This window comes from Elephas maximus, chromosome X, assembly GCF_024166365.1.
Source record: "Elephas maximus indicus isolate mEleMax1 chromosome X, mEleMax1 primary haplotype, whole genome shotgun sequence".
NCBI classification, from domain to species: domain Eukaryota; kingdom Metazoa; phylum Chordata; class Mammalia; order Proboscidea; family Elephantidae; genus Elephas; species Elephas maximus.
The window spans coordinates 18,992,872-19,011,672 of NC_064846.1; the positions used below are offsets into that span (position 1 = coordinate 18,992,872).

Here is an 18,801-nt window from a genome sequence, read left to right on the forward strand (position 1 = left end):
CGAGTTCAAGCCGAAACTGAAGAAAATCAGATGGGTCGTGGAAACTAATAATTGTAAAACCATTTTAACATAAATAACACATTTTTATGAAAAGACTCTTCTCTAAAAACAAAGTAGTAAGAAGAGTGGCATTGTGTTTCAATTTTGCAAATTTCTTTAATGTCTGACTTAATATAAGACAGCCAGATTCTTGTCTTTATTTCTGCTTTCATTCTGCTCTGATATCACATGTCATGTAGCCTCTGGAAAATTCAGCTTTACACGTGTGAGAGAATAAGAGTGAAAAAAAGTGCATAACATCTTGGTATTATGAACATTGGTTTTGATCTCGTGGATGCACTAAAAGGGTCTCAGGGAGTCCCAGAGGTCCCCAAACCATACTATGAGAACTGCCAGACGTGATGAGATATTTAGGAGCTAAAACGACAGGACTTGGGGATTGATGGTGTGATGGTTAATGTTATGTGTCAACTTGGCTAGGCTATGATTCTTAGTGGTTTGGCCGACATTGATTGCTCTTCCATAATGTAATCACTTCCACAATGAGGTCTTATGTAACGTCATCACTTCCATGATGAGGTCTGCTACAAGCAGCCAATCAGTTGAAAAGGGAGTTTTGTTTGGAGTGTGGCCTCCCTCCAGTATATAAATAGATGTTCCAGAGGGCTCATTCTTTTTCTGGATCCTGCATCTGACTCGTCATCAACTGAACTGCTGTTCTTGGGACGTGAGCCAGCAGCCTGCTGTCTAACGTGCTGATTTTGGGTTCCTCTGGCTCTGCAACCACATGAGTCAGTAGAAGCCTCCAGACGCCTGACCCACAGATTTTCAGATTTACCGGCTTCCACAACTGCGTGAGTCATTTCCTTGAATTAAATTTCTCTCTGTGTATGTATTTGTAAACCCTGGTTGCCATAGTAGTTAAGCACTATGACTGCTAACCAAAAGGTCAGTAGTTTGAACACACCACTCTTTGGAAACTCTATGGAACAGTTCTACTCTGTCCTATAGGGTCGCTATGAGTCAGAATCAACTTGACAGCAAACTGTTATATATATATATATATATTATGTATTTGGAGACTTGGCAGTGCAGTAGTTGAGAGGTCAGCTGCTAACCAAAAGGACTGTTTGAATCCACCAGTCACTCCTTGGAAACTCTATGGGGCATTTCTGTTCTGTTCTATAGGGTCACTACAGGTAGGAATCAACTCAATAGCAACAGGTTTGGGTTTTTTTTATTTTACATTATATGTATGTTTATATACATAAAAATTTCCTTGGCTTTGCTGCTCTGGAGAACCCAGTCTAAGACAGGTGGATTAGGTAGGGGTATAGGTATTGGCTGCAACAATGAGCTCAAGCATAACAACGATTGTAAGGATGGCGCAGGACCGAGCAATGTTTCGTTCTGTTGTGCATAGGGTCGCTATGAGTCGGAACCGACTCAACGGCACCTAACAACAACAACAACATAAGATAAGAAAGAGGGAAGTGAGCTTGCTCTGCCATTGGCTTCTGGATTGCACAACTGGATGGAGGGGGAAGCCATTCACTAACGCATGGTATATTGGAAGAGGACCAGGTTTAGGGATCACAAGTTTGCATTTCAGCATGTTATACTTGAGGAGTCCCAGAATTACAACTGGAGATACCAAGCATGCAGTTGAATATATAGCTCTTTAATGGGGCCCTGGCGGCACACTGGTTAAAGCGATCAACCGCTAATCGAAAGTTTGGCAGTTTGAAATTACCACTGACCCTGAGGGAGAAAGATGTGGCAGTCTGCTTCCATAGAGATTTACAGCCTTGGAAACCCTATGGGGTCACTATGAGTCTGAAAAGTTTAGATGGCCTTGGGCTTTCTTTTTTTTTAATGAAGATACAGGAGACCTGGTTGCACAGTGGTTAAATGCTTAGCTGCTAACTGAAAGGTCGGTGGCTCAAACCCACCAGCTGCTCCATGGGAGAAAGGTGTTGCAGTCTGCTTCTGTAAAGATTTACAGCCTTGGAAGCCCTTGGGGCAGTTCTACTGTGTTCTATAGGGTCTCTATGAGTTGGAATTGACTTGATGGCAATGAGTTTTTTTCTAATGGAGTTATATGTGTGGGAGTTAATGGCTTATGGATGATAGGTGTATGAGAAAGCCTTGGCTGTATGTGTGTGTGTGTGTTAACTGTAATTTATTTAATTTTATTTTTGGTGAAAATATACACAGCAAAACCTGTTCCTTTTCCACAGTTTCTAGACATAACGACCAGTGACATCGGTTACATTCTTTCTATTGTGTCAACATTCTCCTTATCTCTGTTGTACTCATTTCACTTCCATTTACTTAATCTCCCTGCCCCTAAACTTCTTATCTCTGCTTTAAAATAGCTGTTGATCATTTGGTCTTGTGTAGAGAATTCTTTTTTTTTTTTTTTTTTTTAAAGAAATGCAGTAGTCAAGGGTGACAAACTTCACTATTTGGGCTAAACTGTTGCTTAGTTTAAAGGTGACTTCAGGGGATAGTTTCAATTCAAGGTTTGAAGAGCAGCTCAGAGCCATAATCTCAGGGACTCCTCTAGCCTCAGTAGGTCCAGTATTGACCATATTTTAATGGCAAGAGAAAGTTCCACTTAAGAAGGAGTTGTTGAATATACAGGAGGAAAAAAAAAGATAAGTAATGACATACAATTTTCGAGAAGGCAAGGGAGGACATTATCCAAAGCACAGGCAGCATGATTTGCATTAAACATAAAGGGGCCATTGTTCTTCTATTGTAGTGTTTTCTAAGGATTAAGTGTCAAAATCACCTGGAGGGCTTTTTAAGCACACATTGCAGCTTTTCCCTTGCCCGCCCCAGAATATGGAGTCGGAATGACTCGAGAGCACTGGGTTTTTTTAGGTTAGGTCAGGGGATGGGGCCTGAGATTTTGGATTTCTAGCGAGTTCCCTGGTGGGCTGATGCCGCTGGCCTGGGGGACTACTTCATGTTGCCGGAAGAAAGGAAGATAGGACGGGTGCAGAGATGGATAGGTATGTGCGTTTAGTAACCTGATGAGGGAGTTCCTATATAATGGCTTCCATTTTCCCTTTAAAAGAGAAGGAGGTTTAAAAAATGATTGCACGGAGTATGAGTGTGAATTGACCAAAGATATGTAGCAGGATTGTTTGGCAATATTGAAGTCTCATTTGAGGTCTGTGATCATGAATTTTATAAGAGACTCCATCTGCCTGTGAATGTTAATTTTGTGTGTCAACTTGGCTAGGCTGTGGTTCCCAGCTGTTTGGTCAAACAGTAGGCTAGATGTTGCTTTGAAGATGTGGTTAATATTTACAATCAGTTGACTTTAAAGCAGATTACCCTTCATAAGGTGGATGGGCCTCATCCAACCAGTTGAAAGCCTTAAGAGCAAACACTGAGGTTTCCCAAAGAAGGAAGGAACTCTGCCTCGAGACTAAAACATAGAAATCTTGCCTAGTTTCCAGCTTGCTGACCTGCTCTACAAATTTCAGACTTGCTATCCCCCACAAGTTTGTGAGCCAATTTCTTAAAATAAATCTTATTGTTGTGTGCTGTTGAGTCCATGCTGACTCATAACAACCCAGTATGATAGAACTGCCCAGTAGGGTTTCCTAGGCTTTACAGGAGTAGGTCGCCAGGTATTTTCTCCTAGGGAGCCGCTGGTGGGTTCGAACACTCACCTTTTGGTTAGCAACCAAGCGCTTTGCCATTGTGCTATACCAGGGCTCCTTCCATACATGTTTTTAATTGCCATTGAGTTGTTTCCAACTCATGGTGACCTTATACGTAACAAAACAAAATGTTGCCCAGTCCTGTGCCATTTTCATGATTGTTGGTATGCTTGAGCATATATATATATATTTATATATATATATACACATATAAAATGTATGTATATGTATATCCATCCTATGCTTTTGTTTCTCTAGAGAACCCTGACTGATACGTTGACTGCGCGACTTCCCAATAGACATGTTCTATTTCTTTCATAGCACTTTCACCTTCCAAAATACTTTATAATTTATTTAGTGTTTTTTTATTTGATAAATGAATGAACTAATGAACAGTCTTCTCCATGATGAGATTGTAAAAGTATCTACATATTTTCTTCTAGTACTTTAGAGATTTTACTTTTTACATTTAAATATTTGAGCCAGAATTTATTTTGGATTAAAAAATTAGGTATGGATCCTGATTTTTTTTTCCATTCAGATGACTCTCCAGTTATTTCAACCCAATGTACTGAAAAATCCATCATCCCACTCCTGCATTTGAAATGTTTCTTAACACATACCTTTTAATTCAGTATTAAGTTTGGTTAAAACCTGTCATCTTCAAAAGTCATTGTGGAAAAAGATAAAGTAGAATTGTATCTTCATTCAGTCGACCTGTTCCCAAATAGATACCTGAGCTGTATAGTGGTTACAAAGTATCTATTCCTTGTATGTTATAGCCAAGTAGGGTATATTCCGGATCATGGCTACATAAAGTGGTTTGGAAAGTCTCCCAATCTTATAATCAAGTAGAATTCTTCCACTGCTAGTTCTTTCCTGCTTCACACTAGATAACAGACTTTTTTAGAACATGTGGCAGGGTTATCTTTCTGTAGTTTGGATAACAGGCAGAACTAGATGCAGAGCGACCTTACATACGCCCTGCATGTAAAGATGGTAAAAGTCAAAAAGCCTGCATGCCTGACAGTTTCAGCTTACTTATCTCAGAGTGACCCCTGGTTTGATGACTGAAGGTTATTTCTTAATCGTATAACTGGTTGAGGCTTCAAAAACCATGGCTTTTTGTTTGTTTAGTTAAGCATGAGTCCCTTACAGGTAAGCTGGGATTTAAGACAAGGCCATCAGCATTCATTAAATGCTTTTTTTTTTTTTTTATGAGCCCAGTTCGTATCAAATGCTGTGGAGGATAAGAAGGGCTGACAAGTCAATTCAGCCAATGTTTCTTTAACCCTCTGCCATCGAGTGGATTCCGACTCATAGTGACCCTATAGGGCAGAATAGAACTGCTCCATAGGGTTTCTAAGGAGCGCCTGGTAGATTCAAATTGCCAACGTTCTGGTTAGCAGACGTAGCTCTTAACCACTACACCACCAGGGTTTCCAATATTTCTTTAGCTGTGATTATATTCCAGGTGCTCTGGGAGGGTACAAAGATGAATAAAACTAAGTCCCTGCCCCCAAGGAGCTCCCTGTTCCGTACAAACAAATGGTACAGTACCAAAAACAAAACAAAAACCCATTGCAGGAGAGTCAATTCTGACTCCTAGGGTCCCCATAGGGCAGAGTAGAACTGCCCTAATGCATTTAATTCTGAAGTGGAGGGGGGACAGGGACTGGGACCACTTGACCTGAGCCTTGAAGAATAAGGAGTTTGATACACAGGGACGAAAAGGCCTTCCGGCTGGTGTTTATATTTGTCTTGTGGTGATGGTGGTCTTTTTATCAAAGGAGTGACATGCATCTGACTATGTTTTTAGAAAGATAACTCTGACGGCTATGGAGAGGAATGTTCTAGTTCTGACTCTGAGGCTTTTAAGCTGTGTGATCCTTGGGCAAATTACTTAACCCCTCTGTCTGTGTTCTCATTGTAAAATACAGGGTTGGTGTGAAGATTAAATGAATAAATTATGGTCCCTAACTATCCCACTCATGCTGTCTACACTCCAACACCCTGGCTTCTCCCCCCACCCCCCACCGCACCAAGCTTCTTGGCTCAAGGCCTTATTATAAGTTGTTCCCTTCCATTTTCCCCAAGTTCTTGTACATCCTTCGGATGTTAACTTAACTGTCAGTTTTTCTATGAAGCCTGCCCTGGCAATTTCCCTGGGCTGTATAAGTCATTCTCTTCAATTCCTTGTAGCACTTTTATTGGTAGGCTTCGGCCTACTTGTAAATAACATCTCTAATGTCCATCTTCCAAGCTTTCACAGCCATAAAGGCAGAATCTCTGTTTATGTCACTTGCCAATGTACACTCAGTGCCAAGGATACCTAGTGGCCAAATAACATTGCTTGACTCAGTCTATCAGCCAATCATTGAGATGGCATCTGGAAAGAAATAATGAGCTAAGGGAAAAGTTACATTAAAAAGAGAATATAATTACATTTAATTGATAATCAAAAAAAAAAAAAGAAAGGAAGAGGTTGAAAATGAAGTGAAGGGAAAAATTTAAAGGAGGAATGGGATCCAGAAATTAGCTTTGGGTTTGGTGAGAGTTGCTTATATAACTGCCTATTGGCCAGAGCCTGTCACAGTCTCATGCCCGCATTCTTCTCTCCGGGATCACATTAGCAATACTCTCCTAATTTGTTTGTCTCTCTATTCGTCCAATCCCATCGGGCTGCAGCGAGAGTGATTGCTTTAAGATGCAAGTTTGATTACCTTGCTTCTACCTCTTAAAAAAAGGCTCCCCTTCCCCATTGCCCTCAGGATTTATTGTTTAGGCCTCCTTCCTCCCTCTCCAGCCCTCATCATTCTCTGCCCCTCCCCCCCATGCTACAGCCATACTGAGTCTCATATAATTCCCTTAAGTAGCCATCCTCCCCCCTCCCCGCTCTGGTCCTAGGAAGCACTGTCCCCCTTGTCTAGAGCACTCTACTCTCCCCCTCTCCTACTTTAATGGGAAATAATCACAAAGGCCAGAATGTCCACAGGGATGTCCGCAGGGATGCACGTTTCCTTCCTGATATCCAGGTGAACAGGGACATCTATTGTGGAACTTAATTTGTGCTACCCTAGACTGGGAGAGGTCTGGCTTAGAGTTTGAGTCCAGGGAGGGTCCTGTAGTCCTTCTGTCTGGACTTGAAACCCAGAAAGACAGTGCTGCCTCCCCCAGGGTCAGGGATTTCTTCTGGTTCCCCTTTGAGGGGTACAGGGCCTGCTTGCTGAGCCTGGCATTTTGTCAATCTGGCCAGCTCTCAACTATCAGAGCCAATCAATTTATGTAACTCAGTCTGCAGGCAGATGGACATGGCTTTTGCTTTGGTATGATTTGGCTGGGAGAAAAAGAAAAATGAATATTCTTGTCCTGCTGATTATTATTCCCCCCATTAATGTTAATAATTGAGGGCTGGTTCCAAAGATCCTTGGGGCCTTTTAGCCATGACCTGAACATTATTTACCTGCCTGTTATAAACAGTAATTCACCATGGACAGGTATTGCAACTATGAAGAAGAAAAATTGTAATAGTCCATAAATTCCTCACACAACTGGTAGTATTTTAGCATATTCTAGTTATTTTGTTGCCATATACATTTATAGTTTACATTATGTATATTGGCCTTTCTGTTCCGTCTGTACTGGGTGGTTTCATCCATTCTGATGGCTTTTATTACCATCTCTAAAGTAACAAACCCTGGTGGTGTAGTGGTTAAGTGCTACAGCTGCTAACCCGAGGATCGGCAGTTCATATCTGCCAGGCGCTCCTTGGAAACTCTACGGGGCAGTTCTACTCTGTCCTATAGGGTTGCTCTGAGTCGGAATCGACTCGATAGCTCTGGGTTGGGTTAAAGTAACAGTTCAGCCCGGGTCTCCCCACTGAGCACATTTTTCCACCCCCATCCCCCCAGACTTCCTCCTCTGCAATCTTTCTTTTTAATGCAAATGGCATCACCATCTGTCCTACTAACACCGGATACTTGGGAGTCATGTATAGTGACTTCCGTTTGCTCAATTCCACCCCCATCCTTCCCCTATCTGACTTCAGCAAATTTTGTCCATTCTACCTGCATATATGCCGGGTGAGGGGACAATTGCTACAAATTGTTCCTTCCTTTCAAGTATACTGCCTAAATCAAGTCACCCGGATTCAAGCCACTATCTTGTTTTCTCTCTTCTGGTCTGCTCCCATAGCCCCAGCGGTGTCCCTGCTTCCACACGTGGTCCCCTACAATCTTCGAGTGGTCTCCAAGGTCCTGCCTACCTTGGTTCCCTCATTTTTTGTCCCTAAATCCCCGTCCGTTGATACATGCTAAGCTCTTTCCCTCCACTTTGTGCTTTGTGTTCTTTTCCCTGAAAATCTTTTTCCCCAGCTCTTCCCATAGCTGCTTACTTTTCTTCCTTAGAGTTTGATCTCCAGTTACTTCTTCAGATAGACCTTCCCTGAACTCTTAATCACATTTAGTCTCCCTAACATTGTTCATCAAAACACCTAGTTTACGTTCTCCCCAGCAGTTACTGTGTTAACCTGCAATTACTGTGTTAATTGTGACATTTTGTGGCACAACTAATTTTTTTTTTTTGGTGTATGATATTTGGGACACAATTATGCTTAAAATTTGTTGTTTCTCTGAAATGCAAATTTAACTGAGCGTCCTGTATTTTTATTAACTAAATCTGCACAACCTTATCCACGTGGCACCTTGTTCTGGTCAGGTTTGCTCTGGATTGCATCCTCACCGTCCCGCCCAGAGCCTGCCTTTTAGTTAAAAAAAAAAGAAAACCCAGATGTTCAGTAATTGTTACACATGAATGAAGTCTCTGTATGCCGTTTTCTACGTTTTTTCCCCCTCATCTGGCATGTATCAGAATTTCCTCTATTCATTAAAAATTCTTGTTCAAAGTTAATTTTGGAAATATATTTTATGATCTAACTTCTTTGTTTTCTACTCCTGTAAAATTGGGATAGGAGTATCCGCCCTCATCACATTGTTGCGAGAATTAAAGGAGTTAATAGGTGGAAAGTGTTTAACACCGTGCTCAGCTCACTAGAACGCTCAATACGTGTCAGTTGTTTATTAATGAAGCCTGTGTACCCTCTTAGCGGAAAGCAAAAGCGCGCGCTGTGCAGCCCCGTGGGGGTAGGGAAAACGGTTAGACACAGGCGCCGGCCGGAACGAGGGCCTGGGGAAAGGGGAGGAGCGAGAAGTGAGTGACAAAGGGTTCGGCCAATGGAGAGGCTGGGAACCGCTCCCCTCCCTTCGCGGTTCAAATTCTAAGCTCGGTTTCCATCCGGGTCCTTCAGCCTCGTTCCCGGGCACTATAAAGTTTGCCGTCTCCTTTGTTCGCCCTCGTTGCGCAGTAGTGCTAGCGGCTTCCAGTTCCGTCATCGGACCCGGCATTCGGCCCTCGTGCTGAGTCGCTACAAAGCGCCTGTCGGCGAGCTGGTAGGAGCTTGAAACGGTCGTCAACTCTCTAGTAGTATGTACATCCTTTCCCTAGTCTGTCTTTCGTATACAAGTGTCACGTTAGAACGTCGGATTATCTCCCTGGAGATAGGGGGCAGCGGGCGCCATTTTAGAACCCGGAGGCGCCAAGCTGTTCCATAGAACCGAGAGGGTTGAAAGAACACGGACTAGGAGTCCGTCTCCTTGTATGCCTCGAGCAATTTTGGAATGCTGCCTGCGGGAATGGTGGCGGAGGTTGGGGCTTGCAGGCTGGAGCAGGACAAGGAGAGCCCGCGCCACCGCGGTCCTTGCATTGGCATGGCGCTAGCGCTAAGGATGTACATGAGGACTTTGTGCAGGGTCCTTGTTCACAGGCGGCCTCGGAGAGGAAGCCGTTTGAATTTTTCCAGCCTTTCTGGGTGGTAAAAGTTCCTCATCTAATCGATGTTGATTGTTCTGGGCGGGTTCCAAGTGTCGCCATTTTGTCTTCTCCACGCGGTATTTAATGACGGGTTTTAATTAGGTTCTTCCGCAGTTGGGGAGTGTTGAGTGCTACAGTGTGCGCTTCCACGTCCCGTTATTTAATATGAAACCGAGTGAACGCTTCGTTTCTTTTTAGTCTAATAGTAACCTATTCGGCGGAGCGCGGAGGCTGGTGAGAGGGGAGGCAGAACTTGGCTCAAACTTTAGTTCTCCGCTTAGATGTACCAGGGAATCCTGAAGAGGCCTTGGAAGAAGGCTTGGTGTTGAGGTGCTGCGTCTGGCCTGTGACCTTGAATGAGCCGCTAGACTTTAAAAAACCCCATCGTTAGGGTGGCTGGGGTGTGGTAAGAGAATTTTCAGAAGGCAACGGAAATTTAGGATTCAAAGTAAAGCTAGATTTCGCCCCCCCCCAAGGAATCGTTTAGCCGTTAATTAAAAACAATCAAGGGAGATTAAGGATAATGGCAAAACTTAAGTTGACCCTATTAACTGGGTTAAGGTAAATTATTTTAGTACTAAAGTTAACTTCATTTGTTTTTCTGTGGTGGCTTGGGTTTGGAAAACATTGCTATCCGGTAAATTAGAAGTAATGGTTTTAGTGAAACAAATGAAAAATGCACTTCTAAACATGTGCCTGGTAAACTTTCCCAGAAAGTTAAATCCTATTTTTTTTCCAACAGATATAATCACCCAAGGGAAAAATGGTTGAAGCTGATCGTCCCGGAAAGCTCTTCATTGGTGGGCTCAATACAGAAACAAATGAGAAAGCCCTTGAGGCAGTATTTGGGAAATATGGACGAATTGTGGAAGGTAAATTGTCTGAGAGTATATGCTGGGCTATTATGATAAAAGTAAGCTGTGATGAATTTTATTGCATTGATCTTCTGAAATGATAATGTATTTTGTCCTCTAAGAAGTTCTGAGCTTTCTCACTACGGAGTGTCTTTTGTTATTTCGTTTGAACTAGAGTAACACTGTTTTCCCTACCCCCAAACTATTTTTTAGTGCTGTTGATGAAAGACCGTGAAACCAACAAATCCAGAGGATTTGCTTTTGTCACCTTTGAAAGCCCGGCAGATGCCAAAGATGCAGCCAGAGATATGAATGGAAAGGTGATATTAACTGCATAATGATTCCATGTTTCCTAGTGTGTAAAAGAGAGTACAGTCTGTTCTTAGTTATCACAGTTTGGTCCAGAGCAGCTTCTGAATTTTTGAGTTGTGTATATTTCTAGAGTCCTCCTACCATAGCCTTTTGTAGCAATAATCTCAATAGCCTATTCTGCGATTTTGGAGCAAAACTTTGTAGCAAAAGTTAAGGATTATTTTAACAAAGTTTCTCAGCAGATTATTAGGTGGCAGTACTTTATCTTGGGGTCCATAAAATGAATTAATAACCTCTTTGGTTATTTTTAAGTTTTAAATTTCATCAAACAGCTCTGGATTCGCCTTGTGTTTTAGTTTAAAGCATGAGTACCCCCCCTTTTTTAAAATTGTAGTTAGTATCAGTCTTACAGATAGCAAGCATTTAACGTAAATGGAAAAGTTTTTACCTAAGTATACTTTTTAACATTTTTGCTAGGATGAGTGAAATTTACCTTTTGGATTGAGTATTTAGTAACTATTTTGAAGAACATTTTGGTGTCACAGTACAAGGTGGATGTGGGTGTTCCTTTTCATTTTGATATAATTAACGATTTTGACTGTTTTATTTTTTTAGTCCCTAGATGGAAAAGCCATCAAGGTGGAACAAGCCACTAAACCAACATTTGAAAGTGGAAGACGTGGACCCCCTCCACCTCCAAGAAGCAGAGGCCCTCCGAGAGGCCTTAGAGGTGGAAGAGGAGGAAGTGGAGGAACCCGGGGACCACCTTCACGTGGGGGTCACATGGGTAATGACTTTGGTGTATGATAGGGAACTGCAGATTCCTACTAATGTATGTTTAGGTTGAGTCCTTGTTCAAAGGCTCCAGCTTTAGAAATTGAACAGTTTACGTACCATAAATTATAAACAAAGGACAATATTTCCAAGTACTTCATTTTGTAGGAAAAGGTTAAGGGAAGTTTCCTTTCAGTAGGCAAAGGTGATGGGCCTATTTTTCTTTGAAGTAATTTTTAAGACTAAGTTTAGTTTTATTTTCCCAGTCTTTATGACTTCCTCATTACCTGATCTTGTACAAGTTAAAAGCTAAACTCCCCAACTAAATAAATTATGGTCATATTCTTTCCATTAGAAAGAAAACTTTTACAGCTTTTTGATTGAGTTTTAATGTACTTGTTTTTTTTTTCTTGTAATACAGATGATGGTGGCTACTCTATGAATTTTAACATGAGTTCTTCCAGGGGACCACTTCCAGTAAAAAGAGGACCACCACCACGAAGTGGAGGTCCTCCTCCTAAAAGATCTGCCCCTTCAGGACCAGTTCGCAGCAGCAGTGGAATGGGAGGAAGAGGTAAAGTTCCATTTATAACAGTTTGTTCTCCCAATATAATACAAGAATTGAGGCAAACCCTAAAAATGATTTTTACTATTGACTCATGGACTTCAGGGGACCTGGGTACATGCAATTCATGAGCCCTGAAAATAATTTAGGTACAAACAGGAAATAAACATTTTAGAGAAGAAAATTTATTGATCTAGCTCCATGTCGAATCAGTACTTTATTGTGCTTTAAGTGAAAGTTTGTAAGTCCATTGAGTCTCACACAAAAAGTTAAACACAGCTTGCTATGTACTCCTAGGTGTTTTCTTCCTAATGGGACAGTACATTCCTCCTCCTGTACCCTGTATTCCCTGTGCCCATTCAACCAGCTTCTGTCCCACTCTGCCTTCTCATCTCCCCTCCAGACAGGAGCTGCTCACATAGTCGCATGTATTTACTTGAGCCAAGGAGCTCCTCACCAGTATCATTTTCTGTCTTAGAAACCAAAAAACCCACTGCCATCAAGTTGATTTCCGACTCAGTGACTCTCTAGGACAGAGTAGAACTGCCCCATAGAGTTTCTGAGGAGCGCCTCGTGGATTTGAACTGCTGACCTTTTGGTTAGCAGCCGTAGCACTTAACCGCTGTGCCAACAGGGGTTCCCTTCTGTCTTACTGTCTTATAGTCCAGACCAATTCCTATCTGAATCAGTACTTAATAACCTGAGTGTAAATTCAGATTTTCATTTTTCTCTTTTAAGTATATTTTTAAAATTATTTTTTTCGTTTAAGCTCCTGTGTCACGTGGAAGAGATAGTTATGGAGGCCCGCCACGAAGGGAACCCCTGCCCTCTCGTAGAGATGTTTATTTGTCCCCCAGAGATGATGGATATTCTACAAAAGACAGGTAAGAGTTCAGCTGCCTTCTCATTGGTAGTTAAGGTTGAAGGAGGAACTCAGCAAACCATGGATCAAATTACTTTTGTTTCTGCAGCTATTCAAGCAGAGATTACCCAAGTTCTCGTGATACAAGAGATTATGCACCACCCCCAAGAGATTATACATACCGTGATTATGGTCATTCCAGTTCACGTGATGACTATCCATCCAGAGGCTATAGGTAAGTTGTTTCGCGTGTGTGGCTTGATTGTCAGTATTGCTGTAAAACCTGATGCTCTGGGACTTAAAGACTTTGTTTTGTAGTGATAGAGATGGCTATGGTCGTGACCGTGACTATTCAGATCATCCAAGTGGAGGTTCCTACAGAGACTCTTATGAGAGTTATGGTAAGATACTGGTTGAGGGTCTTGAATGTCACCAGCTTGACTTTAGGTTCATGAGCCATTTTATTAGGCTGTGTGGTGCTTGCTATAAAAGGGACGTTTGCCTGCTTTTTAGGGGGCGACTTTATCAGCTGGGCTTTTCCTAGTTTTGTGAGGGGCTTTTGTTCTTTTCTGAGTTTTTTTGGAGGCTGTTTGCTTGCTTTGGAGGGGATTTTGCTTGCTTAAATTGGCAGCCTTATGTGTTTTCCCCCAACAGTGAAAATACAATTTAAAAATTTTATTAACAAGATCAGATGTTTACCATTGCAATATGAAGGAAAGTCTACAGTTCAAAATTGCAACTTATCACTGGCAAGTGGCTGAGTTTCTACTCTAAAATAACAAGCTGTCTGGAATATCCTCTTGAAATACACACCGTCTTCAGTCTTTTCAAACAAACATTAAAATCAATCCATTTCCGTATCTCAGCAGAGGAGCAAATCCCTGTTATGGCCAGCAATGGCAGAGTTTAAAACTTCCCAGTTGAGAAAGTAAACGTTTAATACAGAAATTCTGTAAATTCAGATTTAAATGTTGTATATATACAATTTATAGTGTTGCCATATTACCTGACCATTGACCCTGCAGGTAACTCACGTAGTGCTCCACCTACACGAGGGCCCCCGCCATCTTATGGTGGAAGCAGTCGCTATGATGATTACAGCAGCTCACGTGACGGATATGGTGGAAGTCGAGACAGTTACTCAAGCAGCCGAAGTGACCTCTACTCAAGTGGCCGTGATCGGGTTGGCAGACAAGAAAGAGGGCTTCCCCCTTCTATGGAAAGGGGCTACCCTCCTCCACGTGATTCCTACAGCAGTTCAAGCCGCGGAGCACCAAGAGGTGGTGGCCGTGGAGGAAGCCGATCTGATAGAGGGGGAGGCAGAAGCAGATACTAAAAACAAACAAAACTTTGGACCAAAATCCCTGTTCAAAGAAACAAACAAAAAGTGGAACCTATTCTGTCATAACTACCCAAGGACTACTAAAAGGAAAAATTGTGTTACTTTTAAAAATTTTCCTGTTAAGTTCTCCTCCATAATTTTTATGTTCTGGTGAGGAAAAAAAAAAAGTAAAACATGTTTAATTTTATTTGATTTTTATGACATTGCTTTCAACAAGCAAATGTTAAATGTGTAAGACTTGACTTGTGTACTAGTGTGTTATTCTCTAAGTGTCCCTAAAGGCCACTTCCTATTTGATTCTTCCCAATAAGGCAAGCAATACTAAGATCTTCCACAAACATCTAGCCATCTAAAATGGAGAGGTGACTCATTCTTTCTACACAAACAAGCTAGATATTAGAAGGGTGGTTGGGTTTGCTACTCTTAGGATTTCAGGGTGCCTTCAAACTGAAATCTCAAATATTCTCAGTGTGAAAAACCTGAGATCAGATGCTTACATAAGGAAAGTGCTATTCACCCAGTAAACCCAAAAAAGCGAGTGGATAAATGCTGGCCACATTTTGCCTTTCTGACATTTCCTTGGGAATCTACAAGAACCTCCCCTTTCCCCCCTCCCCCAATAAGACCATTTAAGTGTGTGTTAAACAACTACAGAATACTAAATAAAACGTTTGGCCAAAACCAACCATGAAGCTGCAAACAATACTTGCTCTTACTGTTTCAAATTTTTGCAACTCTGTAGTGTCTCACTTTTAAAGGAACAGCTTGATTGCAAAGGAGAAAATAGATAAGCAATGAAGTTATCTCCAACTTCTCAAAGGCTTATGACTTCTAAAAAGTGACTCTGTCAGCATTCCACATCAGATTTAAAGCATCAAATGCCTGTGAAACAGCAAAGATGGTAAGCAAAGCAAACTAGTTTTTCCGTCTAAGTCGAAATTGAACAGTTACCTTCCTCATAGTACAGTGAAACATACTGTACATCATGGCAATGGAAATACTTTCTAGATTAAAAAAAAAACTTGGAAAAACAGATGTTCAATAGCATATTAGAAGTCCTCCAAATTCAACACTTGGATTTTGTTTTTTAAGCATGTGTGACACTTAAAGGCCTTAAATACAGCTGTTTACCAATAGCGATCTGGGGTTTGGGAGGGGGTGCCTTTTTTTTTTTTAAAGACTTTTTGATGGAAGACCTTTAAACATGCTTCATATATTTAAACATTTTTTAAAATTTAGTCTTTTAGTCAATATAGGAAATGGCTTAACTTTGGGGTCCCAGTCTCTACCCCTGTAAGCCATTGCAAACTTGACATTTAGTTGGATGCCTGACATGTTTTTAGTTCTATGAAACTACATACACTCTATGGAGAAAATCTTTTGCAAGTGGTCTTTAAAAAAGCAAAACCTGAGGCAGCATGACCCAGGTCCAGCCATGAAGTTGAAAAAGATGCTCTTGAATATAGTAAACTTGAAGACCTCCAACTAAAAATCCTTTATACTGCACTTATTCCTTCAAATAAGTTTTGTCCGTTCAACTTATGGATTTAACATGGCAGTGCACCATTGGAGCAGAATGACAATCCATAAGCCATGCAACCTAACCATTTAAGCCATTCCAGTCCATCCCAAGCCAGTGAATCTGCCACCACTTAAGAGAAGTAGTAGAACATGAAATACATTAAACTGCAAGTCTGAACTTGCCTTTTCTTCTGGAAAAGAGGGCAGTTATAGGCAAGTTATAAAGAATTTCCTTAAGAAAGATAACTAGTTATCTGTTTTTACAGGTTGAGGATTATGGTCATTATGGTCATGGGAGTGCTGATTTATTCACTAAATAAAGCTGGCGGCAAGGGAAATCAAATGCTAAGGTAAGTTTGACGACAGTGGCCTTAAGTTTCCTTACTGTAGCTTTGCCAGTGTGGCAAGTTATTTCTGATGCTCAATCTGTAAAAGAGAGAATATCACCTAACTCATGGATTATAAGCAGGGGTGGATTAGCCAGTAAACAAGGTGCATGGGCTTGTTGTGTTTACTAATCTAGTCCATAATTTCACCACATCTTTGACATGGTAAAAAACTGGTGACATTTGTGTTCTACAGATTGGCAAACACAAGTCAGCCCATGTGTACCTTGCCTAGTGGGTAATCCTTCCGTGATTATGAAGATGAAATTATGAGAAAGTAACGTATAACACCTGTCATGTTCACCTAGTATCATAATCACATTTCCATTAGTGGCTCAAAAGTGCAATATTCTTAGCTGTTAAAAATACAGTGTTTTCTAATATCTCTTTGTAATTGTTCTTTTACTGGGCTTATACACTTAGCATTTTTGGGTATATAGTTCTTGCACTCCCATGCACTGTGTAAAGGGACATTTTCATTATTAGCAGTGCTTGTTCCTGTATACTGCTACCAAGTTCCTATTTGGAGTAACTGAATTTTATTAGTGTAATGACACATTAAAAAAAAGTAGGTAATATTACCGACTTGGTGCTTGTAGGAACTGTAATGGGCATTTATGGTGCTTTTTAGAGTTTGTACTTGAAAGCAAGTATTTTCTTTCCAAATAAAGCAGTAATGTTTATTAGGTAAGAAGGAGGAGTCCTACCCAGTATGCACCACTAAATATCTTTATGATCTGACACCATGCTTTTCATTTTGCAGAGTTGTTGAAGCAGAAGAATGCTGATTGTCAATAAATTACACCAGTTGCATTAGCGGTGTTCATCAGAGTTGGTTTGGTCAGGCAATAGATTATGCTTTCAAGGGTTCCCAAGGATCTGAGAAAGGCATCAGTGTTGGTTAGCAGCACCCTTAGCTAGGGAGTGATAATTACTTAAAATAAGTAATTGAGCAAATGCAGAAAGGGAAAAACAATTAAGGAAATTGCTAAGTGAAGATGGTCAGGAAGTTCTTTAGGACAGATTTTACAGCTCTAGCTTTCATTTTTGTTTAAAGCCATAGGGACAACCCTGCAATTTAGTTTTTAATTGTCACTGAAAATGTCAGAAAGTTGAATTAGAAGAATGAAAGGCATAACAACCAGTAAAGTGACAGCAAATGAAACTTTTTTTGACGTTAGTGTATCTATCCATAAGCAGGGTTTAGTTATTGGACAAAAACTTAGAGAAGAGTAACATTTGGAAGCGAAAGTTAATAACTAGAAACGTTGCTAAAATTATGAAGCACACTTAAAACTGGTTAAAAAAAAACTGGTCAGGCCACTTGGCACTGTATTGTTTCTGTAAGCCTGCTTCACCCCCCACTTCCCATCTTGGAAACAAATGCAGGTACTCTGTTGCTTTCCAGACTAGAGCCAATTGAATAAAAGCTAATGTCAAAAAGAAACCAGCTCAACTTATGCAAATTTTTGCGTAGGGATTATGTCAGTCAGTACTATCATGTTTAACATTTGCATTTGAGAAAAGAATCCAAAAGTGTTAATCCTCATGGGACCGATTTTTCTGGTTAACCACAGACCATGAGGGTATTGAGCATACATAAATACCCTCCAACCTTTTCCATGATTACTTGGGTCAGTATGTCTGAGGACCTTATTTAGATACCTGGGAGGTAGTGTAGAACATGTAGATTGATCACAGTAAATACCATGAATACTACATTCATACTGAGTATGTTTAAATGACCAAACACCTGTTTGACATAGTTTTCTGATCTAGCAGACTTCACTCAGCTCCCATTGGAAAAAGTGGGTTGACAGTCTTCCAACTTTATACTGGTTGTAAAAGAAACGGAATGTTTAACTGGTAGTCAGAAATAGCCAGAACTTCGGTATTATAAGTCATTTTTCTTGGAATGTTTTGTATTTGAAACTTAATAAAACTTAATACGCATTTTTTTTGGTGGAAATGTCTTTTTTCTACAAAATAAGGAATTCACTTAGCCTTTTAAGTGATTTTTTTCACTTGACTCTTACCTTCCCCCCCAAAAGAGCTCTAGTTCTGATGATCTGCTTACACTTGACTAGGGGACATCCAGAGTCACTGAAGTGGCCTTTTCCTGTTACAGCTTTGAGCAGAGTGAGCTTCAGCTAGGCATCAAGGTAATTGAGACAATTTTAATCCTCTCCTAAAAATTAGTGGGAGGGGTAAAACCCATTCACAGAGTCATAGAAGACAGTAGAACTGCCCCATAGGGTTTCCAAGGAGCACCTGGTGGGTTCAAACTGCTGATCTGGTTAGCAGCTGCAGCTCTTAAAGGTTACACCAGGGTTTCTGTGGCAGGGTTAACACCAAGGTGAAAGTATCAAGGTTCTTCTATATAGTGCTTTTACTCTATTTTCTATTTATCTCTTGGGAACAGGTCAGTAACAATAACAAGTAAGTCCCAAGCACTTTGCACAAAGCACTTCAGTGATGCTCTTAAACCAAGGGCATGTGTATTTCTGTCCTTGAAATTGTTTCAGCCATTTAGCCTTACCTTAACGTGAGTCAGAATCAACTGGATGGCAATTAACAGTTGTTCTATGCACATCTGACCAATTGACATTCATTTGCTGGGTATTGCATTTGAGCTGC

At 40.9% G+C, this 18,801-nt stretch overlaps 1 protein-coding gene and 1 non-coding gene across 5 annotated transcripts; both read left to right on the forward strand.

Annotated features, from left to right (window-relative positions):
• Positions 1-8,996: 8,996 nt before the first annotated feature.
• Positions 8,997-18,117, forward strand: RBMX (RNA binding motif protein X-linked). Of its 4 annotated transcripts, XR_007515931.1 has the most exons (10): positions 8,998-9,161; positions 10,291-10,420; positions 10,616-10,722; positions 11,330-11,501; positions 11,910-12,062; positions 12,823-12,937; positions 13,025-13,150; positions 13,234-13,316; positions 16,045-16,128; positions 16,928-18,117. XR_007515931.1 is itself a non-coding variant. In XM_049872939.1 (9 exons), exons 2-9 carry the CDS (start codon positions 10,312-10,314, stop codon positions 14,249-14,251), a joined length of 1,176 nt encoding a protein of 391 aa, XP_049728896.1. In that variant the 5' UTR covers positions 8,997-9,161; positions 10,291-10,311; the 3' UTR covers positions 14,252-14,337. The 4 variants fall into 4 exon arrangements, 3 of the variants coding, with proteins under 3 accessions (XP_049728896.1, XP_049728897.1, XP_049728898.1); XM_049872939.1 differs by lacking the exons at positions 16,045-16,128; positions 16,928-18,117 and adding an exon at positions 13,941-14,337 and having other exon boundaries at positions 8,997-9,161; XM_049872940.1 differs by lacking the exons at positions 16,045-16,128; positions 16,928-18,117 and adding an exon at positions 13,941-14,337 and having other exon boundaries at positions 8,997-9,127.
• On the forward strand, positions 10,466-10,537 carry LOC126069763 (small nucleolar RNA SNORD61). Its single transcript, XR_007516035.1, has one exon. It is a non-coding gene; the product is annotated as a small nucleolar RNA SNORD61 (small nucleolar RNA).
• Positions 18,118-18,801: the final 684 nt, after the last annotated feature.

Coding starts and splice junctions, on each gene's coding strand:
- RBMX (XM_049872939.1), top strand. CDS start 10,312: ATGGTTGAAGCTGATCGTCCCGGAAAGCTCTTCATTGGTGGGCTCAAT. Junction 10,723..11,329: donor CCAGAGATATGAATGGAAAG/GTGATATTAACT, acceptor TTATTTTTTTAG/TCCCTAGATGGAAAAGCCAT. Junction 11,502..11,909: donor TTCACGTGGGGGTCACATGG/GTAATGACTTTG, acceptor CTTGTAATACAG/ATGATGGTGGCTACTCTATG.